Source organism: Sus scrofa, chromosome 13 (assembly GCF_054392235.1).
Source record: "Sus scrofa isolate SSC_HxYL_T2T_F1_AM1 chromosome 13, Sscrofa_HxYL_maternal_Yorkshire_Landrace_v2.0, whole genome shotgun sequence".
NCBI classification, from domain to species: domain Eukaryota; kingdom Metazoa; phylum Chordata; class Mammalia; order Artiodactyla; family Suidae; genus Sus; species Sus scrofa.
Window position 1 is genome coordinate 90780569 of NC_139395.1, and position 27011 is coordinate 90807579.

The window sequence follows — 27011 nt, forward strand, 5'->3', positions numbered from 1 at the left end:
AGGGAACAGATTTGCCTCATGTTTCTTCCAGGGGCCCAGCTTGCATTGCAGTGAACCCTGTCCACAGTGCATGGACTGGGAGGTGAGCTCCCCAGAGAGAGGCCAAGAGACTTTTGCTTTAAGGGGTCACTGTTTCTTCACCGCTGTACTTGAAGAGTGCCAGATGTAGGAAGGCATTGGACTGCCTACCCACACATAGCCCACACATTATTTTCAGTTACATGGTGGGAAAGTGGATCATAATATTATATGTCAAAACCAGAAAGTATTTATACTCAAAAGGCGAAATGTTGCTTTATACTCTAACTGCAGCCTTAATTGAAAGCCTTAAGGTTTCACCCGAATCAGAGGCCACTTGGGGAGCATAGGGAGAAAGTAACAGATAAGTTTATAAAGTAACAAATGCCTGGGAGGGGTTGAGCACCATCCAAGGGCATCCTGGGACTGTCATCTGTCACCCGTGAGCCAGCTGACCTCACCTCCTCCCTCAGGCTGCCTTCAATGACCCCTCCCAAACTCTTGTTTCCAGCCCTGCTCCAAAAAGGTCCTGACCTTTTGACGTTAGAAGCTCTGGGCAGCAGGGGACTCAGACAGGTGCTGTGGGCAGCTTTCAGTGCCATGCCAGCCATTGGCAGAGTTCTGTAAGTGCTGGTCTTTGGGGTTGAAGTCTGCCCCTCTTTCTGGATGCTCCCTGGCCTTCTCCACCCTTTTCATTTCCCCCCTCCCTCTCTCCCTGCATCCTTCTCCATCCTTCATCCCTCAGGTGTCAGCTCCATTCTCTTCCCTCAGGGAGCCCTCCTGGATGCCCCTCCACACCAGGACCCTATGCTAGGGAGCCTCTTCCTAAAGCAGAGGGCTTGGTGCTGACTTCTAAGATACTGTCCATCACTTTGTGAGCGAAACTTGTATCCATATGTTCTCCCACCCCCAATTCCCAGCCAGAGGATGGAGTGGCTTCGTTTCTATCCCTAGTGCTCAGCACTGGTCCAGCAGGGGAACAGGCTCCAGTAAAGGCTTTTTGGCCAAATCAATGAAGAAGGACCAGAGTATTCAAGGTACCTTCCTGCATCTCCAGTGCAGAGTTCTGAATTCAGGAGATGCTCAATTTAGAATTATTGTAACCCAATAAAATGTTTGTTGTAGGCAAACCTAATGCCCAATTGATTGGCAATATCTTTTTTAAAGAGCTTAATTAGGGATGCCAAGAGAGCCACCTCTCCTGAGATGAGTGTGATAGAGGAGACCAGGACATCCCCGGAAGGTTTCACTTTCAGATGCTGGCTGTGATGGGTAAGGAAGGCAAGCCTGGGTCCCTCTGATAGTGAGGCTTATTCACCTTGTTTGTTGGGAGTCCAAGCAAGGCCTTTTATTTTCTCAGAGTTTTGCCAAAGTTTTACTTTTCTCACTGGCTGTTTGCACCTGGGCAGCCACTAGCCTCTATGTGTGCATGTTTCTGTGTCTGTGGGACGAGTGGCCCCCAATGGGAACATCTACAGATCCCAAGTTCTCTTCAAAGAGCACTCCACCAGCTTTCAGACTCCACCTCCATCTGTGTTGCCTTTTGGAACCACCCTCACAGCCTGTGATGTGCTCTATTCACTACTTTAAAGTTGGCAAATCTTGGAGTGCCTGTCATAGCTCAGCGGAAACAAATAGGATTAGCATCCATGAGGATGCAAGTTCGATCCCTGGCCTTGCTCAGTGGGTTAAGGATCTGGCATTGCCATGAGCTGTGGTGTACGTTGCAGATGAGGCTCAAATCCCACGTTGCTGTGGCTGTGGTGTAGGCTGGCAGCTACCGCTCCAATTCCACCCCAGCCTAGGAACTTCCATATGCCTTGGGTGTGGCCCTAAAAGGCAAAATTAATAAAGGAATAAATAAACTTGGCAAATCTTCATCATGGAAAGGGGTGGGGATTGATAGGGGAAAGAGAGAAAAGGAGTTTGGAGCAAAGCCTGATGAGCCTTCAGGGAGTTCTCTTGCGGTGTAGTAGGTTAAGGATCTGGTGGTGTCTCTCCGGCATCTCAGGTCGCTGCTGTGGTGCGGATTTAGTCCAAGTGGGGGAGCATCCATGTGCCATGGGCATGGCCAAAAATAAAAAACCAAAGAACTAATGAGGCTTCAGGCTGTGTGTGTGTCTGTGCTCTGTGTGTGTGTGTGCACCTGTGTGTACATGTGTGTGCATGTGCAGCTATCCATGTATATGTGATATGTGTGTTTGCATGTGTGTATACACAGGTGCATGTATGTATGTGTTTTATGTGTGTATTGTGTATGTTCATTTTATGTGATATATCTGTATATTTATATGTAACGTGTGTATTTGTATGTGATGTGTGTGTGTGTGTGTGTGTGTGTGTGTGTGTGTGTGTGTGTGTGTGAAGTTAAATGAACTGATTTCATCTTATGCCTAAAGGCAGTTCCCAGAGTTCTGGAAAACTCTTAAATGATGAGACGATTATTTAACTAAGTGGAGAGCTTCCGGGGAGGCAAGTGTGAAGGAAACAGCATTCCTTTGAACACCTGTGTCTGAAAAATTAACTCCTCATGCAAGGTGCACACCCATGGGAGTGGCACAAGGGGGCCGGACGTATGGCCACTTCTTGTTCACATGGGGGCCTTCCTGGCTGCCTCTTCTCTCCTGGGTCTGTCAGATGCAGGCACTCTTGCTGGCTGCCCACATTGTGGGAATAAGGACTGCATGTTCAGGAGAGAACCCACTCTAATAACACCCCATTTGTTCTAAGGCCGAGCAAAATCAATTGAAACTTATCTGGTTTGATGGGTGAGAAGTTTATGAAGCCTAGTGAAGGCTTCAGGCCTTGGCATCCAGTGATCCAGCTCCTGATCCCGCTCTGCGCCTGCTGGATCTCGGGCGGCATATGCAGACACCTTTGGTCCTCGCTGCCTCCTCTCATCAGCGGGCTGAGGATGGGAACTGTTCTGCATATGAAACCTTGTCAGTAAAAAGTTTTCCTGGGTAAACACTCAGGAAGCCTTAGCATAGTACTCACCCTCTGGAGGCCTGGATTTTCTCTCTTCTTCCTTTGATGACTCAATCATGCTAATTAAGTCAGAAAAGCCTGAGCTAAATTAGGCAAATCCGAGAGACATTTAGCTCTGGGCAAATTGATTTTGTGAATGGAGTTGTATGGTATATGAATTTCCGGCCGTGCCAGGGGCAGGTGGGCAAAGGGGGATGGAGTCGGTCATCCTTTCTCAGACTGGGACCCCCGCCTGGGACTTGAGGGCCTTTGACCTGGTCGCTAATTGCTGGGAGTCACTTTTGTATCAGTCAGAGCTTCCTGGTGGCCGGAAAAGCACAAGTCAATTTTAAAGGAGGTATCTTGGCTCATGTAACTGAATGGTCCAGGGGCTGATGTGGCTTCTGTGTGGCTGGTCCAGATCCTTAGGACCAATCTCTCTCTTTCTTTCTACCCCCTTTCTCCTCTCTCTACCTCCTGGTGTTGACTTTGTGCTGGGCCTCCTCTTGGTCATAAGAAGTCTGCAGTGGCTCCAGCCCTTACAACCTTATCCATCTACATTTCCTGGGGAAGAACAAGCACCTCCTCCTGGTGCCCCAGCAGCAGCCATGGAATTATCTCTGAATAGGCCTGACTGGCTCGGCTTGGTTCCCATGCCTGCTCTGATCCAATCCCTGCAGCCAGAAGAAGCCAAGTGCTGAGTGGTACTCCCAGGTTCGTTATGCTGAGCTTCACAGAAACCTTGGACTGAAGGCCTGAAGAATGTAATTCTCCAGAAGGAATCAGAAAGTGGGTACAGAAAAGCTGAATGGGTGCTGTGCAGGAAAAGATGAAATCTAATCCTGTATCACAGGCCCCATGTGCTTTATAGCCAGGCATGCATCACTCCTCACAAAGGCCCCATTTTACAGATGAGGAAACCTAGGCACAGAGCAGCTATTAAATTGCCTCTGGTCACATGGCTAGAAAGTGCCAGCGCTGACTTTTGACCTCCGGCGTCCTGCTTTCCTGCTGACAACCACGCTGTACCTTCTGTCCCAGGGAAATGCAGCCACTGCCGTGGTTCCAGAGGGTGGCTTCCAAAGGAACTTCCAGTTGCAATTGCTAGGGGGTTTGCTGAATACAGGCTCAGTATCTAAAGCTTTCTTGGGAATTCCTATTATAGCTCAGTGGCAATGCGCCTTACTAGTATCCATGAGGATGTGGGTTAGATCCCTGACCCCACTCAGTGGGTTAAAGATTTGGTGTTGCCATGAGTTGTGGTGTAGGTTGCAGATGTGGCTTGGATCCTGCATTGCTGTGGCTGTGGTGTAAGGCCAGCAGCTGTAGCTCCAATTCAGCCCCTAGCCTGGGAACTTCCATGTGCCATAGGTGTGGCCCTAAAAAAGCAAAAATTAAAAAATAAAACATAAATAAAAGGTTTCTCACAGTTCAAGACAGGGGTGGTATCCTTTCCCTGAGCTGTTACCCAGGAATTAGTACTGGGATGGGCCCTGCCTCCCAGGGGGTGGGCCCTGTTCCCTCTCTCCTTCCCACCCCTCCCCTGCCCTCTTCAGGTAACCCCCTGAGATAAGTCAGAGCTCCCACCCAGGGCCTCCCACCCACCCTTTATCTTTTTCTCTCGCTACCAAAAGGTCTGTAATTAGGAAACATTAGCAGGCTCAAAACAGCTTTCGTACCTGAAACATCCTCTGTAATTGCACTCAGCAGTGCTCTTTTCTGGCTATTAATGTCACTTTTATGAAGCAATGAGGAACAAAACACCCCGAGGCACTTAAAACATTTTTTTTTTTATATATAATACTTGTCTTTTAGGAATGGAAGTTTAAAATCACCTGCTTGACAGAGACAGTGATAGACAAAGGCCTGGGGGCTCAGGACTGAGCCACAGAGGTGGGGCCCTGGGGAGGGGGGAGGCAGTCCCTGGTCTCAGGCACCACTCTGGGAAGGGTGACCGCCTTGGGGCGGGTTGGCCGAGGCTAGTGGATCCCAGGGGAGGTGAGGCAGGCCAGACAAGGGCACCATCCTGCCTGGCTTCATCATGTCTGGTTGCTTTGTCACAGAGCTTTTTACAGGAGCCCTTTTGTGTGGACATGTACCTGCCTTTGACAGAGAGGTGTCTAGAGCTGGGTCACTGAGGAGAATATTAATTATTACATTGAGGAGAATATTAATTATTACATAGGTTGCAGACATCCTTCAGGAAGGCCTGCGGTTACGTGTGCGGTGGGGAGGGATGTGGGTGGAGGGGAGAGGAAGATCCACTGGGGGAAGAGAGGCTTCCCCCGCTCGCTCTGTTAAAGAACTTGGGGAGTTGTGCTGCTTCGCCAGAACCATACTGCCTGGCAGATTTATCTTCCTGCTCTTGGAAATGGCTCACAGACTCATTCATCAGCAGACAGGAGCTATTTCTGTCCGCAGACTCTGGGAGGGAACCCCCGGGGTCACCCAGCCCCACCCCCCTTCCCCTATCGGAGGCAGGCTTCACCCCCTTTTGTCTGGACAGACAGGGGTCTTTCCTTTTCTCTGAAACCTTCTCCAGGAAGGCAGTTCCCCAGCCGTGCCCCTTGTCCTGGCCCTGGAAACCTTTCTCTCTCTGGTACGTCAACTCGAGACCAGCTGCCTCGTGACAGCTCATCTCAGGTTGAAGCCCGGGGCCCTGGAAGGAAATGGGGCTCCTGACCCAGGCACCGACTGGGATGGAGCTGCATGGGGTCTGTGGGGGTGCTGACAGCCTGAACTCACAGTTCCTTGCTGGTGACTTTGCTGAAGGTCAGGAATATATTCCTGGGGAGGGTGAGGCGTTAGAGGGAAGGTAAGGCCCAATTAAGAGGCCTGGAGAAGATGGGCAGGAGGAAAATGAGTGGAGAGGGAGGGTCCAGGTGAGAAGATAGATGGAGAATCTCCCCTGGCTCTGGAAGGATGGGCCCAGCTTATGTGGGAACAGGACAGCCTGAGGATGCCACCTTCGGCCTTCCCTCCGGGTACAGCCCAAGAAGAAGCATTGGGCCTAAGTCCACGGTACTGCCAGTAGCCTCAAGGAGTAAGCCCAGGATTTGGAAGCTTATGTGCTGGGTTTATTCCATTTTCCTCAAAGTTCTTTAACTTCTCTGAGCCCATCTTCTGCCTCTACCACATGTGTAATACTAGTTCTTATTTACAGACTGGCTGAGCAGTGTAAATTGTATTTACCTTCTTGGTAAGCTCCAAAGCTCAGTCAACAATACTGCTTGCCCTGACTAGTACTAGTGGTCGCAGTGCCTCCTGTCTGAGAGACTTAACCTGCATGGGATGGGGGTGGGAATGAATGAGGGGGACCCTGAGATGCAAGATCAGCTTTCCAGATCTCACTCGAATACCATCAGAGGGCGCACCCTATTATTACTGACAGTGCTATTATTAAGACTCGTGATAACTACTTCTACTGCTATTACTGTTAATTAACTGCCTGCTGTATCCAGGCACTTGTACCATCTCACTGAATCCCCACCAGGACCTCGAAAGCTAGGGGGTCTTTCTCCCATTTTACAGAGCAGACACGGAGGCTCAGGGGTGGGGGGGCAATTATCCAAAGTCATGGCCTGCTTAGGGCTTTTACTGAGACTGACCCCAGGCCTCTGACCACAGCGCTCATTCTTGTACTTCTGCCCCTGGATGAGGATGAGGAAGGGATTCTGAGGGTCATATATTGTTTGGAAACCAGAGAACAGGGGGCAAAGAGAGGCAGAAGTTTCCCAGTTTTATACAAAGGGAAAGGGTAGGCTCGAAAGCTGAGAGCCAGTGAAATGCACACCTGTCAAGCACCCAGGAATGGCTTTGTAAAGCAAGCTATGTGAGGAGGGGCGGAGCAGGCACTGAGTGATGTGTGGGGGTTTTCGGGCAGAGAATAGCAAGTCTAGGGGGATCCCTGCTCCTGAGAGCAAGTGAGGTCTGGCCAGGGATCCAGAGGAGGTCACAGGGGGTTCCTGGGGATGGCCGGCTCCAGGCCGTGGTGGAGGAGCCTGTGGTTAGCTCCTGCCCCCAGGCCCTGGCAGATGCTTAGGAACTGAGGACTCCAGAAAAGGGAGAGTTGCAAGGGGCTTCTGTGAGCTGCTGTTTCCCATCCAGTGGACCTGTGTCAGCTCTGCTGGACCAGCCCCTCTTGCATTTGAGGGGCTCTGCTGATAGAATGGGGAAGGGGGCGTCTAGTCATGGCACACCCTCATCTCTGTGCATCTCCTATCGTGCTCACTATTCTTATTGGTGTCACAAAAGACAACCAACATGAAAGACATTGGTGTCAAGATTTGGATTTCTCTTGCTGAGTGAGAGCTCTGCCTTCAAAATGAAACAGTCAATAGTAATGCTCTATGCTGGCTATTAGGTGCAAACAGGTCACTGTAAGCAACAAGCCATGGGGGACCCAAGTGGGCAGTGCCTTAGGCGATGGGGACTTAGTGTGGCTGGCCACGTATTCATGGGGACTGATCACAAGATGAAAGTGCAGGAAAGGCCAGACTGAGCTGGTGCTATTTGGGGCAATCAAGGTGCAAGTGACAGTGGCCCCATTGCATGCCGTGCTGGCCTGAGCACATCAAGTCCAGGAGACAAAGGTGTGAGATCAGAGTCCTTCTCCTGGGGCCTTCCAGGACCAAGCTCCAACAGCCACAGTCCCAGGAAAAGATCCCCCGAAGTGGATCACACACAGTGGCCAAATTCCCACAGCTGAGGAAGGGACAGGATGGAGGGGAGTGTGTCCCCTTCCCAGGCCAGATTGGATTTTCCTACTTCTTGAGAACGGGAACGATGCCAGGAGTTCCTCTAAGAAGGCCAGTCTCTTCCTCCCACGTGGCTGGCTCTCTTGTCTCCAGGATGGCTCCAGCTGGCCACAGCCAGCCTGTCCCATGCTCCGTCAAAACTCCCTGCACCCATGGAATGAAGAGCCCATTTGCTCGGCCTGTAACCCAATGTGTTGGCCTCAGCTGTGCAGTGTGAGGAGAAAGCCCTCCAAGCAGAAGGGAAATGCCATCAATCTCTCCCAGGGGTAGCTGCTCCTCATCAATGGAGCTCAGGCCTGGGCAGAGCAATACCAGGCCGGCGGGGCTTGGGGCCTGGGGCCTGCAGCTCCCGCCCCTGCCTTGTTGGACAAGGCCTTGTTGGGCAGCAGCAAGGACCACATTCAATTGACAGCTTAAGATAATCACATGTGTGAGGCACTGGGATAATGACAGCTGAATACCCTGCCACCGTTGCCATAGTGACCAGCCAAGCACTGGTTCCCTCCTTTTTTTTTTTCTTCCTTGTTTTCTGGGCCTCCTTGTTATGGGGCTGGCTGGTAGGGCAGGGAGGGTGAGTTTGGGAAATGGGAAAGGGGAGGAAAGGGGGAGGGGAGACCCGAGAGGGGCAGCCCATTATATGCTCTTTAAATACCCCAGCTGGAGGTGTTTTAAATCTCAACAGAGACAGAGAGAAACAGTGTCTTAATCCCCAGCTCCCTGTGAATTATTTAAAGGGATCTTGTCAGAAGGATGAATTTGTCACTGTTTCAGTGTCAACAGCAGCAGCAGCTGTCATAATGGCTGAGGACCCCACTCCAGGCAGGGCCTGGTACCAAATGCCGCTGCCTGGTGGAAGTTACAGGGGCCTGGGTGCTGTGGACAAGGAGCCCCCTCCTGAGGCACAAGCCTGCAGTGTTGTTCCTGGCAGGCTGGCAGAGACCTGGGTGTGAAATGTGCCAGGATATAGAGATGCAAGCCCTCTGGACCTCGGGCCTGCTGGCCTTGCCCTCTATTTAGTGTGGCTCCCACGGCCCCTAGCCATGGGATCTCTGAGCAGCAAGGGGTGCTCGCTGGCTGGGAGTGGGCAGAGCTAACCGGTTGGGCATATACTGCAACCAGCGTCCCAAACTATACCCACACATGCACACCCAGACATGCATGCACATACATATATATGCACACACGTGCACACACCAGTGATGCACAGGTGCAGACAACTAGACAGACAAGAGAGAGTCACAGATCACACAATCATGGAAGGGAAAGCAAGGCTTTCCAGGAAAAATGCCTGCTGCTCAGAGAGAGGGGCCTGTGTCTCTGGAGGCCTGATAGCCATTGCCAGCCAGCTGGCAGGGGTCTCTTGTTCAGGTTGAAGTACTTTATGTGCATTATCACGGTTCATCCTCACAGCCGTCTGTTGGGATAGGTACTCCAAGTGTCCAAGTATCCTGTGAGACAAGGAAACTGAGGCTCAGGGAGCTTGGAAGGAATGCCTGTGGTCACAGGGCTGGGTCTGGCTGACTCTAGATTCTGTGAATTGAATGGCCCTAAGCCAGGGGTCCCCATGACCTCTAGGGTTCAGGGTCAGAAAGGGTGATGGCCATTCTTCTTAATCCCAGACCTTTGTTGGTCAGGGCAAAAACCCTCCTTCCAGGCAATCTAGGTCTGCATGCTTGGGGCCATTTCTCTCACCCCCACCTCCACTTCTCAGTATTTCTTGCATTTTTCTACTATCCAAGTTTCCAGAAGGCTTTTGTAGAGGCTTGTAGAGACTGCATTGGGAAACAGTAAGTGTATTTGCCTTCCTCTCCTTCTTTCCATATTCCCACGGTGTCCCTCGCCCACATCCCCTGTTCTTAGGCACCCCAGGGAGTAGGTAAATAAATGGTTCAGAAAATCCATTGCTTTGTGCCCTTTCGAGGCTCTGGGCTCTCAGAAGCAGCCCCACGCCAGGCGCCCAGCTCCTTGGTGCACCACATGTAGGGCTGTGGTAGGGAACAGGGGCCACTCCTGTCCTCCTAGCCCAGCACAACTGGGAGGCAAATGCAGCCTGTTGGGAGGTGAGCTGGTGCTCGCAGCCCTCCGGGGAACCCCTGAGCAAACGGCTGCCTTGCTTGGTTGGTGTACTAAATGGTAGATCCCTCTGGGCTTGTAGCAATTTATGCCCCACGGACCACATTTTACATTTTAATTAGCCCTCGAGCTTGTCTAATATCCGAGCTCTTTCAGGCTTAGTTTACTGTCTATGCATGAGCGTGTCCTTGGGATCCCGGCAGATGGGTGCTGGTGGCTCCCGACCTGCCTGAGCAAAGTACTGCCCCAAAGACTCTAGCTGGCTGTGGGCTCTGGGACATTGTGTGCTGCCCGGGCCTCAGTGGGCTTCTTGTTCAGAGAGCAGCCATCTCTAACTGGGGACCTGAAAGTGGTTTTTTGGGTTTCCCATGGTTGGGCAGTGCCAGCGAAGTTAGGGTCCTGTAGGGCCTGGGGATGGTGACTGTTCGCAGAATAGCAAGTCCCTGCAAACTAAAGTTTGTGCCCAAATACAGAGAGGTGAGTGGGACCAAAGCTTTTGAGCTGTGTCCATGTTTGTCTGCTTGTGGTCTGAGCTGGTGGCTGACCGCCACCCAGAGATTGCTTGGTTGAGAGAAGGGGCCCATGCTGAAACCTGCCCAGAGGCAGCCCTGGAGATTCTGGGAGGGGCGGGGAGGGGCTGCTGGCTATCCCTCTGGGGCTGGGAGGAGACCAATGTTTAGTCCCTGAGTTCTGCTGACCAAAGGGCAGGAATATTTATCTAAAGTAGAGGAGAGGATATCCACGCCCTGATGCTTCAGCCCAAGGAATATCCTGAGGTTAACACAACAGTGATGCCACGGCTGCTGATGTAAGGCTGATACTCGGTACTTAGTGAATGGTAGTTTCGCAAAGGCTCAGGGTAGGGTGATTTCTTACAGGATCTTTCAGTCCTCGTGACACTCTGCAAGGTAAACAGCATTTTCCAGATGGGGAAACTGAAGCTGAGAAAGTTGTGTGTGGTCGCAGAGCTGTGACTGGCAGAGGTGGGGTCTGCTTGTACCCATCCCTCCCCCACTGCCCACCCTGCTGCACCTCCTCCCCCACCATCCTGGCCTCCTGGCTTTCTCTGGCCAGGCACACTCCTGCTCCAGAGAGTCTGCTCCTGTTCCGTGAGTCTGAAATGCTCCTTCTCCATGTGCCCTTCAGGCTGATGGCTCCTGATCCAAGGTTCATGCATTCAAATCTTTGCCCAGAAGCAACCTCTGATGACCCCAGTGCCAGCTGTCACTTGCTAGCCCCTTCCCTGTTCCTCAGTAGTACTTAAGGCTCTCTGACTTTATATTTTTATTTTGTTTACTTATTCATGTTCTGATTAGCTCCATTACATTATCAGGTCCATGGGGGAAGGAACCTTGTCTCTTAGTCACTGCTGTGTCACCAACACCTAGGCTACTCCTTGGGATGTAGTAGGTGCTCACTTCTTTATTTTAAAAATGAGTTAAATAAGCTGGGTTTGAAACAAATCAGAATAACCTCTTGTTAGACGAATGGCGCCCAAAAGATCAATTTCAGTGCTTTCTGTTCTCATCTTAAATAGCAGTGTCCCAAGCAAGCGCCCCTCCCTGGACAGGTGCTAGAGAAATGGCTTATTCTCTGGAGTTAGTATGATGCAGCCTCTCTGTAGCTACTAGGCATTCTGGAAGGAGCAGGGCCAGCCTAGCGAGCTTGCAGCAGTTCAAGGAAGGGCCAGTGATCATACATCTTTCTAGAAGGCCACACACACACACACACACACACACACACACACACACACACACACACACACACACACACACACAGAGTCAGCCAGACAGCAAATGTCAACAGGCATTCTAGGCTACTCCAGAGCAACAGACCTGCAGGCTCTGACTCCAACTAGACAGTCTGAGAAACTGAGATCTTGGAGGCACCTATAGGTATTTTTGTTTGTTTGTTTTAATGGCCTCACCTGCAGCATGTGGAAGTGCCAGGGCTAGGGGCTGAATCGGAGCTGCAGCTGTTGGCCTAAGCCGTAGCCACAGCAACAGCCATTCCTGATCCTTAACCAACTGGGCAAGGCCAGGAATCAGTCTGCATCCTCATGGACACAGGGACAATATGTTGGATTCTTAACTTGCTGAGCCACAAGCTGAACGCCCAGGCTTCTTTATCATACATCAAAGTCCCAATCTGAAAGCCTGAACAAGTACTTTGTAATGGGTGTCATTATTTTCTTTATTATGTTTATCTCAAGGACAGGTGGTCCATTGGCATCAATAATTTTGTCCTTTCAAAGACTGTTACTATCTTGCTGGTTGTGCAAGGCTGCTTTGGTTCTTTTTCTCCCAGGGACAAGTTACTCTGGTGGCACCGGCTCTAAGTCCCCAGCCAAGGACCAGAGGCCGAGGAATAGACCTGGACCCTGCTTCTTCCCTCAGCCTGTCAGTGTTTAATGAGGGCTAGGCACTGGGACTATCAGGCCGGACTATAGTCTAGCCCACTAGGGGGCAAGTCCATAGGGAGGATGGGGACAGATTTGTGACTGTAGCAGAATCCCCAGGAGCAAGGCAGTGAGTCTCAAGAAGTTACCAAGAGACATCCGGCAGGCAGCTGGATAAACAAGTCTGGGCACTGGGGAGAGGCCAGCGATGTAGGCCCTGGTGGTTGCAGCCTTGTGTGTGGCTGAGATCATCCAGGATGTAAAGGGGGAGGAGAGGAGAATGAGGGTGGAGCCCAGAGAAACCTGTGGAGTTCACTCGTCACAAGCATTGCTCAGTAAAAATGTTGTCGTGTGATCCCAGCATTGCAAAGCTAAATGCTTGGAATTATTTCGCTGCTGACATGAGCTAATAAATTAGTCAAAACATAATTCCCTGTCCTCAAGGAGCTCACAGCCTGGTAGCAGAAACCGAAGCAATTAACGAATAGTTCAGAACAGTGTATTATCAAATGCTAAATTGTGTGGAATAAGCTCAAGCAGACTTGAGACATTCGGGGAAATGGTAGCTGACTATAAGCTAGGAAGACATCCTGGGGGAAATAAGACCTAACCCCCCCTCAAAAAAGGCTACAGAGAGGGCTCCGCTCTGCCACCCATCAGCTGCCTTACTCCAGGCCAACTGTTGAATGTCTCTGGGCCTCAGTGTGTCCATTTGTCAACAAAAGGTTTTGGTCAACATGACCTATAGTGACTTCCAGCCAGATTGTTATCCTCTAGTTCTGTGTCTTGGAGAAGCTGAGATGGGATGGTGGTGGGAGAGGAAAAAAAAAAAATTGTCAGAACACCAGCAGCAACATCAAGCAAGGGGCAGAAATGGGCACAATCTCTGAGTGATGTGAGAGAATATGGCCCTGGCTTGAGCCCTGGCCATCTCTTGCCTGGTCTGCTCATTACTCTCGGACCAAAGAGCCAGCCAGGGCGTGAGTCCAGGCATGAGGTAATGCCAGCCCTAGTGCATGGCCGTGGAAGGCAAGAGAGAGGCCAGATAAGAGGAACATTGTTCTGGAGGAAATGGCAAATTGCGGTGACACATTGGGCGTGGGGTTGCCAGGGGGCCTACTGTTTGTGGGTAATAGAGACCAGGTCAGCATTATCAGGTGCTGAGGTGTAGGCCGGAGCAGATAACAAAGAGTGTTTTTCAGAAAAAGCTCTGTCGAAGTATTAGTTACACATCATCAACTTTACCCATTCTAAGTGGACAATTTGGTGAGTTTTAGTAAACGTACAGTTTAGTCATCACCACCACAATCCCATTGTAGGACATGCTCATCACCCTGCAAAAGCGCCTTCAGGCCCATTTGCAATCACTCTCCATTCCCATCCATGATCTCAGGAAAATACCACACGATTCTGTCTATAAATTTGCCTTTTCTGGACGTTTGATGGAGATGAATATGCGGTCTTCTGTGTCTGGCTTCTTCCACTGGGCATCACATTTTAGAGGCACCAGTACATCTTATTTTTAAATTTCTAAATAATACTCCATCATATGGCTGCATCACATCAACTTCATATCTTCAGTGGCTGTGCATATTGTTTATGTGTTCACTCGTTCATGGACATTAACACAGGGTCTTAGGTACCATAGTAGAGTCCAGTTGAGAGCTCCGAGGAGCAAGGACCACAGTCAGATGGGCACCAAACTGAGGGGCGATTCTAGAGTTGGAATTGCTGGGTCAAAGGATGTATACAGTTCTGATTTTGATAAATAAAACCTAAATGTCCATAGAGATGATACCAGTTTGACCTTCATCCAGCTATTGATTAGGTTGCTTATCTCTGACACCTACACCTTTTCCAATGCAGTGTATTTTCTAATGTTTGACCAAAAACCAAAAAAAAAAAAAAAAAAAAAAAAAAAAAACCCGCAATGTGGCTAATTGCCATTTTGGTTAAAATAAATAAGATTTGGCATCTTTTCATATGTGTATGAGCTATATCTGTTTCTTTCAGTAAACAGTGTTAATATCCTTTGCCCATTTTTCTATTTTTTTATTGGTGATTTTCTTTATATATTAAGGGAAATTAACACTTTACTGTGTTAAGTGGCAAAGAGTTTTTTCCCCAGCATGTTTTCTTTTCTTTTTTTTTCCTTTTGATTTTATTTTGGCCATTTCTGTAATGCTAATTAAAAAAAATTGTATGGAGCTCAATTGATCAATCTGTTCATTTATGGCTTCTGAGTTTCATGTTGTAATTACTATGCGTATACTGTCTCTGTGATTTCTTTATCTTTATGGTTTCATTTTTAATGTTTAAATTTTTGATTCACTGGGAATTTTTTTCAGAAGTATGGATGCAAAAATTTTTTTTTCCAGATGGCTACGCAGCTATTATAACAATTTTTAAAAATGATTCACCTTTTCCTTCTGAGTTTTGGCCAACATTTTAAATGCTGAGAGAAACTATTGATTTGACATCTGAAAGATTCTGCCAGTTACAGTGTCACCAACAGGCTTGGGAGTGGCCTTCTCTGGACATTCTTCCCGAGACTTGATATTTTATCTTTTAAATTTTTTGCCAATCTGATAAACAAATGGTGGTGTTTTGTTGTTTTAATGGGAGGAGATAATTTCAGAAAGGATCACAGGAGGCAGGATGTCAAATGCCTGGAAGTGGAAGCTGAGAAGCTGCCACTGAACAGAGACCTTTAGGAAATCTGCTTTCGGTGGTGCAGTGGGAGCAGCTCCCTGGGACTGGAGTCAGCACAGGCCTTGGGTCAAAGACACTGGGTCTGAATGCCAATGAGCTTGTATATGTAACACCAGTGAAGTTCCTTGGTTGTAAGGATCTGGGAAGCAATGTGCCTGGGGACACAGGGGACCTCAAAGCCTGGTTGCGGAGGTAGGACTGATCCATGAAAGAGTGTCAAGGGCACACAGGGCCCCTTGGGTCAGGTCAAACCAGCCTCTCTCTGACCCCCACCCACACTCAGCTGGATGAGAGCCTAGGGACTCTACACCAAGATGTATTTTCAGGCATTCCCATTGTGGCTCAGTGATAACATACTAGTATCCATGAGGATGCAGGTTCAGTCGCTCAGTGGGTTAAAGGATCTGGTGTTGCCGTGGCTGCGGCGCAGGCTGGCAGCTACAGCTCTGATTGGATCCCTAGCCTGGGAACTTCCATATGCTACAGGGGCGGCCCTAAAAAAAAAAAAAGAAGAAGAAGAAGAAGAAGAGAAGGATATATTTTCAGTTTCCCCAGTTGGATCCACTCACCATCATCTCTCACCTAGACCAGGACAATGACCATCAGCTGTTCCGCTCATGCACTCGGTCCAGCCCAGTCTGTACTTTTTTCTATTTGTCTTTTTAGGACTGCACCCTCAGTATGGAGGTTCTCAGGCTGGGGGTCTGATCGGAGCTGTAGCTGCCAGCCTATGCCATAGCCACAGCAACACCAGATCCAAGTCACATCTTCGACCTACACCACAGCTCCCGGCAACTCCAGATCATTAACCTACTGAGTGAGGCCAGGGATTGAACCTGCATCCTCATAGATACTAGTCTCATTCATTTCCCCTGAGCCATGATGGAACTGCCAGCAGCCTATACTTTACAGCGGAGATATCTTTTACAAAACTTGGCTCTGAGTTTTTTCCTCCCTAAAACTCACCAATGCTTTCTAGTTATCCTCAAGATACCATTCAAAGTTCTCCGGAAGACTCACCCTCTCCCACTTTCCTTCCAGCCACCTCTAGCTTTTCATGACGTTTTATCCCTCATCAGTTCCAGGCTACATTTCCCCACCACGGGGCCTTTGCACTTGTTCCTGGCCTTGATGCCCCTTCCCTGCCCCTCTTCTGCCCACAGCAGATGCACAGTTCTCCTGGCTCACTTCTATCCATCCATCCCACTCATCTTGGAGGGTCTTCTCTGGCACGCCTCTGTGTGTTGGATACACTCCCCTTCTTGGCATCCTGAAATTTCCCCTCATAGCAGTTAGCGCAATTGCAATAATTTAGTTATTTTAATAACCATTTGTCTAATTTCTGTTTCTCTCACAAGATTATAAGCTTGGTATTGCTGCCTCCCCAGTGGCTAATGGAATGCCTGGTATAAAGTTGGCATTCAGTACGTATTTTTTTCACTGATGGATGAATGAGGTAGAACTATAAAGCAATGACACTGATTCCAAGTATCATAAACAAATAATAATGTCTGTTCCTCCCTGCTGGGAATGCTATTTCACCCTCATCTCGATTTACCCAAATCTTCTCTTTCAAGGTCCCCAGTCCTAATTGTCACTTGCTCGGAAAGCATTCGTGCCTTCTTCAGCCCATTCTTTTTTTTTTTAAGGATCCAGCCCATTCTGATTGCTGTGTTTCCCACCCCTATAGCACCCGTGGGCAGGAGAAAAATGAAAGAAGGAAAGAAAGAGACTCCATCATGGCCTTGTTCCAAACAATGAGAAGTTATTTTCCTTTCTCTCAATTTCTCTCTACTCTTTCTCTTTGAATATACAGTCATATCCCCCCTAATTTGCTCTGATCGCTCTCTGAGGAGCTGTCACAGAATCAATTAAGTCCGTAGAATTTCCTGACTCCAGGTCACCCAGTATGATTCCTCATTTTACAGATGAGAAAACCGAGGCCCAGAGAGGTTAATGTTCGAAACAGTTACCTCTGTTGGGTCTTATAATACCAATCAGTGTCATTTTCTAAGATAAATGTTCCTAATATGCTGGCTCCACAAGGTTGTAAGTCCTCCTTCTGACTATTTAAAAAAAATACTAGTGGTGACAGTCTCAGGGCTAAGGCAAGGCCCCAAAGGTGGGCTTCGTGTCTTGCACCCACACAGCAGGGCTGCCTTAGGGTGGATCAATATCCCCACCCTAAATGGGGCCTCAGACTTCACCTACATAGACAAAGGCACCCCATGGTCATGCTGAGACCTCATACAGCCCAATGAAATGATGGATCCTGAGACCTGCTGTGTTTAAACAATTACAAAACAGAAACAAACCAAAAAACAAAAAAAAAACCTGTCCTTCCCTCAAAAGTCATGTGGGGTCAACTGAGAAAATGTTATTTCGAGACAGCCCTGGAAAGAGATCGAGGCCTGAAAATTTGCTCTAAAACAACCGTCAGCAATGACTTCTCCCTAATGTATTTGCTTTTGGGTTCGGAAAAACCAGGCAAGCAGAACATAACTTTAACAAACACATTTAAATAGAACATAACATAAGCTCAAGAAGGCATAAGAAGTGGTGACTCAACATCTTGAAATCCAATAAGCAGTTAAGCCAAGGCCAGGTGAGGTTGGCTGTGTGTAAAGATCCTGGAAAGGGGCCCACCAGGCTGGGGAGGGAAGCAGACCCCTGAGAGTGCAGTGAGGGGCTAGAGGAGAAGGGCCCTGGCTAGGCTGCAGCAGCACAGGAGTTTAGTGCCTCGTGCCTGGGCAGCAGGAGTGTCCATGGGGTCCTGGTACAGGCGTGCGTGGGCGGGGCCAGCCCTCCATGTACCCAGCTTTCCTCAGCTCCACACCCAGTCTTCAGAAGCCCTGGGGCAAGTTAGAAGGACAGCCTTGGCTTGGCCTTCTTGCTCCTCAGAGATTTCATTCTGTGCAAGAAGAAACCGTAGCATGTTTCCCATCCACATGAGATTAGCTTTTAGCTCTTTTTCATAAAGAGTTCTCATGGATATATTTCAGCTCCACAGTGAATAATAAGCAATTAGCACAATATTTAAAGAAATGGTACTATCTGGTTTCTACTAAACAGTCAAGGATCTTAATCTATTTTCACTTTAGGAAGCTGGATTTCTTCTGCTCCTTTTTCACTTCTTTAGCAAGCCCACTGGAACCTCCTGGGAAGACCCTTGTTTCTTGAGGTCAGTGTCCTGAGAGCTCCCCAGTACGGACAACTGCTTCCTTTCCCAGCACAGGAAGAAATAAAGAAATAATGACTCAGAAACTCTTCTTTGGCCCCTATTCCTCAGTAACTCAGTTAAAGAAGCCTTGTCTTTTATAGACCCCCTTCCCCTTATTGTCTGTTACTGAAAAAAGTTACTCAGCAGATTTCTTTGGCCATTCAAAGCCCCTGTTTCTCTCTCCTCTTTTCCCCATCTCCTCTTATGGCTGTGTGACCACAGGTGAATTATATGACGTCTTTTAACCTATGCATTGGGGATGATAATCTAGTGCTATGGGGAACTCTTGGGAAGATTGAGACATCACTTAATGAATGCACTGTTTCTCTTGTTCCAATTTATAGGACTGCTAAAAATGAGAGTGTGCTTTTCCAGTAGGAATCACAATTGTGTCCCCCTTAATAAGAAACGTTTCTTACTCCTTAAGAAAGTAATCAACAGTCTCCATCATGGAGTTCCCATCATGGCTCAGTGGTTAACGAATCTGACTAGGAACCATGAGGTTGCAGGTTTGATCCCTGGCCTTGCTCAGTGGGTTAAGGATCTGGTGTTTCCGTGAGCTGTGGTGTAGGTCACAGATGTGGCTCAGATCTGGCATTGCTGTGGCTCTGGCATAGGCTGGAAGCTGTAGCTCTGATTGGACCCCTAGCCTGGGAACCTCCATATGCCGGAGGTGCGGTCCTAGGAAAGACAAAACAAACAAACAAACAAAAACAATCTCCATCACATCTTTGCTTGAAATGTTCACACAATGAAGCTTAATTTGCTTCATTAAGCATCCCTCTTAGCATCCTCTACTATTACCAGCTCCACAGGCTACTCTCAAAGAGATTGATCTTATAAAACAAAAGTTGTTGTAGAAACTTTTCGGAGATATGAAGGAATTTCACCATGGTAAAGAAGTTGGGATCAGAAATAAGGATTTCTCAGATTAGAGTATCGTGTCATCAGACCTGTAATCCATGGAGTGACCTGTTGAGAGCAGAGGCTGTGGCATTGAGGATGAAAATCCCTCCCCTCTCACGGGGCTAAGAGTTGCAGGTCATCGCTGTGGATATAACACGTCACTGTCACAGCATGAGAGTTGTGGGTTAGATGAAGCGAGGCATTCTAGGGTGAGGTCTGTTATATTTGGGGATGGACTACAGAGCAGTCTTCTGAAGTCTCCTTATAAGGGGATCTTTACAAGCAAGTGAGGGTTAGGCGTGTTTGTTTCTTGAGTCAAGCAGCTGGCCTGGTGAGCTCTTAAGGCCCCCTCCAGTGCCAGGCTTCTTGTCTGCCCTGCCTCTCCCTGTCTTCTCACTCCCTATTTTGTGTTTTTCATGTGTGTGCCTGGCCTCTTTGGTATCAGTGGGAAGAAGTCAGTGGCTACGATGAAAACCTGAACACCATCCGCACCTACCAGGTGTGCAATGTCTTCGAGCCCAACCAGAACAACTGGCTGCTCACCACCTTCATCAACCGGCGGGGGGCCCATCGCATCTACACGGAGATGCGCTTCACTGTGAGAGACTGCAGCAGCCTCCCCAACGTCCCAGGCTCCTGCAAGGAGACCTTCAACCTGTACTACTATGAGACTGACTCCGTCATTGCCACCAAGAAGTCGGCCTTCTGGTCCGAGGCCCCCTACCTCAAAGTGGACACCATTGCTGCAGACGAGAGCTTCTCCCAAGTGGACTTTGGGGGAAGGTTGATGAAGGTCAACACAGAAGTCAGGAGCTTTGGACCTCTCACGCGGAATGGTTTTTACCTCGCCTTCCAGGATTATGGAGCCTGTATGTCTCTCCTGTCTGTCCGTGTCTTCTTCAAAAAGTGTCCCAGCATTGTGCAAAATTTTGCGGTGTTCCCAGAGACCATGACTGGGGCAGAGAGCACATCTCTGGTGATTGCTCGGGGCACATGCATCCCCAATGCAGAGGAAGTGGACGTGCCCATCAAACTCTACTGCAACGGGGATGGGGAGTGGATGGTGCCCATCGGGCGCTGCACCTGCAAGCCTGGCTATGAGCCCGAGAACAGCGTGGCCTGCAAGGGTAAGCCCTGGGGCTCTTGAGGCCTCTACCTCCTGTCCACCTGGGGCAGGGCTGAGTCTGCACAGGTTTCCACCTCCAGCTCTGGATCCTAAAGAAACAGAAGAGCCTAATGGCTTCTTCTAAAGCTCTGGGGACCCTCCATCTCCAGGGCAAGGCCTGATGATATTCCATTTGTCTCCAACCAGACTGTTTGTGTTCATGGTGGGGGAAGAGATGGGAAGGATTCCAAACGTTGGATAACAACTTAATAACCGTTCAGTTATATTTAGCTCTGGGGAAATTGACACTCATATTCTCTTTCTCTTTCTCTTTCTCTCTCTCTCTCTCTCTCTCTCTCTCTCTCACACACACACACACACACACACACACACACACACACACACCCTGCATCCTGTCCAGCTCTCTGTTCTGAGGCATGGATTATTTGGGTTGTCATGGACGAGGCACTCAAGGGTAATTGGGAAGTGACTGAATTTGGAAAATATTTTAGTTCATTTTAGTCCAGCTCCCAGAGCACTCAGCTTGCTCTTGAAGCCATGGAGCTCATTAACTCAAAGCCCCCTGGCTCGGCTGTCTTCCTCCAGGGGCTCAGCGCCAGGTGCTTGGGTCATGGATGGGGCCCAGCATTAGTATGTCCTGGAAGGAGGTGAAGCTGTTGGAATAGGGGTGGGACAGTACCATCACTTCAAAGTGATTCAGAGTGATGCCGACTTTGCAGTCGGGGGTGTCTGGGTACCATGTGCTCACATTGGCCCTCCTCAGCCCAGAAGAGCACATGTTCAATATGTGACAATGAACTGGCTCAAGACTCAGTCTTCTCTGGGAGTTAATAGAAGGGTCTAAGGGGTCCGCAGCTCATCTGTTGCCCGAGTACATGGAACATGAGGGATTCGAGAGTTGGGAGAGAGAAGACTGTTTTCCTTTGTCTTTATCTTTTGCATGTGGCCTTTGAAGTTTCAGGTTCTTTCAAGAGCAAGGACCTCAGAAGTGACTACCTTGACCCTAACTCCTTAACTGGGTTTCGTCGTGTCCTTTGGGGACAACTTGGATGAAGTGGAATCTGTTGTTGCTCCTTTTTCTACATTATGATCTTTAGGCCAGCTGTCCCCTGTTGTCACCTCTGCCCTGTCTAAGCATCCCGAACACCCCTCGTGTGTCTCCTTTCCCACTAACCTCACTGTCCAGGCACCCACAGATGAAGCACCAGGCACAGGGTTACTAATGTCACCAGCTCTGCATCCTTTGGACTCGGCGAATTGTCTGGACTGGGGCATCCATGCAGCCTTTCTGAGGCCTGCTGAGAGCAGAGAGCTGTGCCTTTGTGTCCTTATTGGATTTCTTGGTTATGGTACCCATGATGGATGATGTGGAAACACAGGGGAGAGAGTGCCAGCTCCAGTGATGAATCCAGTCCAGCCTGGGTCCACGGCACTCCTCTTTGTTGCATAGCTTGGAGTTGGGCAGGAGTCGCCTTCCTGGGCATGTGTCAGGGTCTCATCGGGGACCCAGGCACCAGGCTGAGTTCTTAAAGGCACAGATGCGGCAGCTGCCAGGCACTCTTGCACTAGCACGGGTGATTTCTCCAGGCTTCTAAGGGCTGCCACACCACACTTGCTGGCTGGGGCCCTTTCGTTTTTCTCATTATTATCTGTGCAGAGAGTCAGGAACCAGGGCAAACATTGATTGGTTCTGATTTAATTGGGACTCTGGGAATGGGCTCTCATTTCTTGGGGCTAATTGGAACTTTTGTCTTTTGGGGGGTACCGCTGTCCCTGCTGCTTGTCAGTTACTTTCTGTGGTTGTCCTAGGAGGGCCAACGGGGACAAATAGGTAAATACAAGTGGTTCCTTTCCATCCTCCCTATCCAACCCCAGCCCCCTCCTGACTTTGGTGGATGTTTCTAATCTAGAGCTCTTATGAACCTGACTTAACTTCACAAACTGCTTGTTGGAAACTCATTGGAGGCTGGAGGACATGAGGAGCCCAGGGCACCATCACTTTGCCATTTCAGAGGCACGAGCAGCTGCATTTTTGTCGGTGTTTCTAGGAATGGAGAGTGGCAAGCCACATGGCATCATGGGTCCCGTAGCCCAGTAGCCTGGCTGAGATCAGTGCTCTAGAAGGGCAGAGAAGTCCCCTTTCTTTTGTCTCAAGAACTTTAAGATGCCTCCTCCAAATTCTTCATCCTTGGCTCTGCTGGTAACTCCGGGCTTGCTGGCAGAGCCCAACCTCCCTCCCCAGGGCTCACAACAGTGGGCTGCCCGGGGCAGGGTGGAGGCGGGGGTAAAGGGATATTGGGCATAGATGATGATCTTGGGAAGACTCTGCACCCTTTGGATGGGGATGAGAGATTTGTAACTGGTCCCTGGGGTTTATCCTCAAGGTAAGGTACTCCATTCATTTTGGATGCTTATGCTGTGCTTGTCCGGTGGGCACCATGGCCCTTCACAGCAGTTCTGGTGTTGCCTGCATGGTACAGCCAATACTGGTGAGGCCAAGAGCATGGAGAATGGTCAGTGCAACAGCAAATGGTGGGTGAGAAAGGGTGGGGTCTCCATCAGCTGTCCTGGTAGGACTGGAGAAGGAAGGCAAGATACTCTCTCCCAACAGAGCCCTGAGAGTTGATGCCCCAGAGCCTGAAGGGGTGAAGCCTGGGTTAACTGATCAATTGTTAATCTTATCAATTTTCTTTTCTGCCTATTTGAATCTGAGCCTTTGCATGTGCCAAATCTATGGGGTGGCAGAAAGAATCTCTTTTATATTGTTTTTCTGGCAAGACAGACATTCATCATGGGCAAGAATCTTAGTCTGACTTGCTTTGCGTCTGCTGAACCCTCCCTGTCAGTCATGGTGACCAGTTGCTGGGTTTTGCAGAAGCACCTGGAGACTAATTAGGCAGCTCAGCCAGCCAAGAGCGGTCCTGGCCTAGGGCTGTTCCTGTTGTGAGGAGGGAGGGTGCTGAGAGGACGGGGTGGTGAGCAAAGGAAGCCGAGGGGGGAGCTTGCACATCAGGATGTGCGGCATGCAGCTCACACGCTTTCTAGAGGGCCCCGTGGCCCAAGGCATGTTCAGAATGCATCCTTTCTGCACACCTAGGTAGGACTGATCAGGCAGAATCACAGGAGCCTGCTGACCCCACCAGTGAGACCGACCCCATCATGCATTTATCTTTCTGAAATCGTTAATTACTAGGAAAATGGCTCCTCTGCCCGACTTCAAGTTTTATGCTCATAGAATTGAGGATTAATAAGAAATCATGGCCCTGTCTTTACCCACCCCCATTCCTTCCCTGCTCAGGTTGATGGCTGAGTCGATTCTCTGTGAATCCCTATAGCCTAACTATCCCTGGGCCAAGCTCCTTCTATGCTGTGGAGCCTGAAATACTGCATCAGCTGAAGTTGGTCCCCGGGGAAGATGGCTGAGCTGAGACTGAGAGTCGCTAGGGGGAACCTGGCCAGGGAAGCCTCTTATCTATCTGTTAGAAGCTTGGGGGCTTTAGTATCCCATATGGGTGCCCAAACAGGGGTTCCAGGTGCTGGGAGAGCCTCTGGCAGCCAGATCTTAGCTGGAGCACTGCATCCCTGGGGCTTGGATGGGTGTCCACTTCTGAGTGTTCTACAGGGGCTTAACTTTCCCTCCCAGACACAGTTCCTGGAGCTTCCAGAAGGAGCTGCCTCATCAGTCTGCCTCTCCAGTCCCAGCCAGGGCTCAGGAAATGACAATGCTATAGCCTCCCTGCTATCCTCCCTTCCTCCTGCTCCTGTGGGTATCCGAGTCATCCTTGGCTCACCCTGCAGAGGGCACCTGCTGACCCACAGTGCCGAGGCCTTCATTGGTGGTGCTGTCACTGATAGGGGATGCAGGTGGATGAAAGGGGGACTGAGTGTGTCTGGGTGAGAGGCCAGTCCTAGAGATTGGAGCTGGGCTGTGAACTTCAGAGTGGTTTTTAGCTCAAGTCCTTTTCCAGTGACAGTCCTGCTTCTCTGCCTACTTAACAGGATATGTGGAAATCAAGTGGGGTGATGGATATGAAGATGCTCTCTAGGCCTCGCTGGGTGTCATGGCCCTGGTGTCATGGCCCTGAAACCCTAAAACACACCATCTGACTTGGATTATTAAGGGAATCAGACTCAGGAGTGAAGGTGGTGTGTGGTACCCCCACCCAGAGACACAGGGCAGCAGGGGTCCTGAGCACCCCTTCATCACCTCCCTGCAGCTGCCCAGGCCCAGCTCCATGACTGTTGAGCAGCGACCAGTGAGATCAGCACATGGCGTGATCCGCTGTCCCTTGACAGGTCAGTAGGTCAGTTAGCACACATTTAAAGGCCAAGGCGCAGGCAGCCTGCCACGAGGTGGTCTTTGTGAGTTGAAGGTCTGAGTAGGGAAGGGGGTGCTTCCTAGGCCTGAGAGAGAAGTTTGCTCTTCTGAAGCAGTGATTCTTGATCCCACAATGGGCATGTGAACCCTCGGAAAGGTTTTGTAAAATGACATCTCTGGATGCACCCTACTGAGCTTGCACTGGGTAGGTCTGGTTGGGGCAGAGAGCCCTGGGTGTAAGTTCTAGACCAGGACCATCTCTGTAGCTGGAGTCTGGGAGATGTGGGTCCTGGAGAAGATGCCAGAAGGTGCCTGAAGGGATTTGTAGAAAGGGTGGACCTGGGGGGATCTAGAAGAGCCTGGAAATGGGGGCTGCAGGAGCCAGCTGGGGCTGCGGGGCCTGAGCTCACCAGTGGGAACGGGCAGGGGGATAAATGCTTAGAGCATCCCTGGACCTTGAGTAGTGGCTGGGGCTGTACAGGGTCTGTGCAGTGCCCTGATAAGGCCAGAGACTATAGACGTGGCACCTCAGCTTCTAGAACGCTTAAGAAGGGCTCTGGGCAGGGGAAAGGGGCAGAAATCTGGGGGAAGACTGGGGCTGATAGAAAAAAGCAGCCTTCTCTTGGGACCCAGTCACTCGGGACCATCCTTAGAGCAGCAGGGATGCTGTTGGTCCTCAAGGGCAAGGTCAAAGCTGCAGGAGTCCCACGCCCTGCTCAGGGCTGGCCAGTCAGGGTTGGGGCTGAGGCTATACATCCCACAACCAGGAATCCAGGTGAGATCTTTCCAACCCCGGGTGTCGTCAGGGTCTTGGCAGCTCCTAGAGAAGAACAGAGCAGTCCCCCGTTGTGTGTCTCTCCTGCTCCCAGGTATCCATCGAAGCCCTGCCCTGGGTCCTGTAACCTCGTGTGGACAGCCCATGCAGTCCTGCCCTGCTCCTCAGCCACTCTTCCTGTCCCTCCCCAGGGCTGCTTCTTCATTCCTCCTCCACCCCTATGTTTTCCTTGGTAATTTTACACCTACATGTGAATTCCTTCATCCCTGGAACCCCAAGGGACATTTTGAACCTTTCAACAGTTTCGGCGCCTTTGTCAACCTCAGCAGCCGAGATGAGCCAATTTATTAGCCTGGGGGATCCGAGACAGAAAATCTGCTGGAGTCGAAGGGGAAGAAAAATGTGTTTAATTTAGCTCCGCTTGGAGAAAAGGGTTCTGGGGCCTTTTTCCACCTTCCTTAGGGTTTCTGGTCCCCAGCTCTGAGTTTCCACCTGCTTATCTATCCTGGGTGTTGAAAGAAAAGGTGAGGGCCTGCCTAAATGTGTGTGTGTGTGTGTGTGTGTGTGGCACTGTGCTGGTGGCCACATTCAGGGGCACTGAGGAGCCCTCTCTGCTCTGCTCTCTGATCTATCGGCTGTTGGCTGGTGAGAGGAAGGCCACAGCCTGGCCCTCCTCCCAAGCCCTAGGGAGACCTGCTCTGCTCAGGGCTGGGGCAGGACAAGGCCATTAACACTGCAGCCCTGTAAGATGAGCTCCGTAATAGGATTTCCCAACAGGCTACTTCATTTAGAAACCTCTCGGGCGTCCGCGGTGGCCCTGCCCAGTGCCCTCCAGAGAGGACTCCGATGTAATTGGCTGGATGTAATGGGCTGTGACACCAGCGTGAGCAACAGCAAACAGAGCTGGAAGGATGCCGGCTGCCTCACCGGCTCTAGCAACACTGGGCAGGGCTGTGCACTCCTAGACTCTGGTGGCGGCTAGGGACAGTGAAGGGAGTGGGGGGACGGGCAGCTCTGGGTTCCAAATCCCCATGTGATCTACACTGCCCCTTCTGCCTTTGAAAGACAGGTAGAAGCACCCAGATTCCACTGATGTTGACCAAGCCATCATGACTCTTCCAGGTCAACGCTAGATTATCGAAAATGTTCTGAGCATGAGAACTGTCCTGGGTGGAAGTTCATGACTTAATGTATTATCAAAGATGATGACAGATTCACCATATGGACATTGCTGAGGTGATGTGGGTGGTGGAGCCATCATGGGGCAAATAGTCCAGCTGGGGCTCTGGTGCCAGCACTGTGGCACCATCATTGGCTCATGCAAAACTATGGAGGCTGAAACTACCCATGCCCAAGCTGGGGTGGGAGAGGATGGGATGCTGAGAGATGCTTTATTCTGACTGTCTCATTTATTTGTGGAGAGAGGGTAGCCAGAAAGCATCTCTGGGCACCAGTTTAGAAAGGCCTGCTGGGTAAGGTCAGAGGTGGGATCAGAACCCAGGTCTGGGAGGCCACTGTCAACCTCTCCTTCTGAGACTGATTTTTGCTGAAATGAACTGTCCTTGGAAGCACAACATATGTCAACCTCTCTCAGCTGGTCTTCCATGAGCACTCTCTGTGTCTATATTGTCCCTTGTTTTTTCTTGGATCCAGGGGCTCCGTGGAGCTGTGCTCTGTGGTTACACATTGCCACGTCCTACAGCACAGGGCTCCATGCTGACTCTCCCCTTTTTCTTCTTCT

At 50.0% G+C, this 27011-nt stretch overlaps 1 protein-coding gene across 2 annotated transcripts in view; it reads left to right on the forward strand.

Annotated features, from left to right (window-relative positions):
- Positions 1–27011, forward strand: part of EPHB1 (EPH receptor B1) — a 450445-nt gene that overhangs the window by 141412 nt on the left and 282022 nt on the right. For both annotated transcript variants that reach the window (XM_021069481.2, XM_084987281.1), the window contains exon 3: positions 19497–20178. In XM_021069481.2, coding sequence (XP_020925140.1) covers positions 19497–20178 — 682 coding nt within the window. The remainder of the gene's footprint in view (positions 1–19496; positions 20179–27011) is intronic.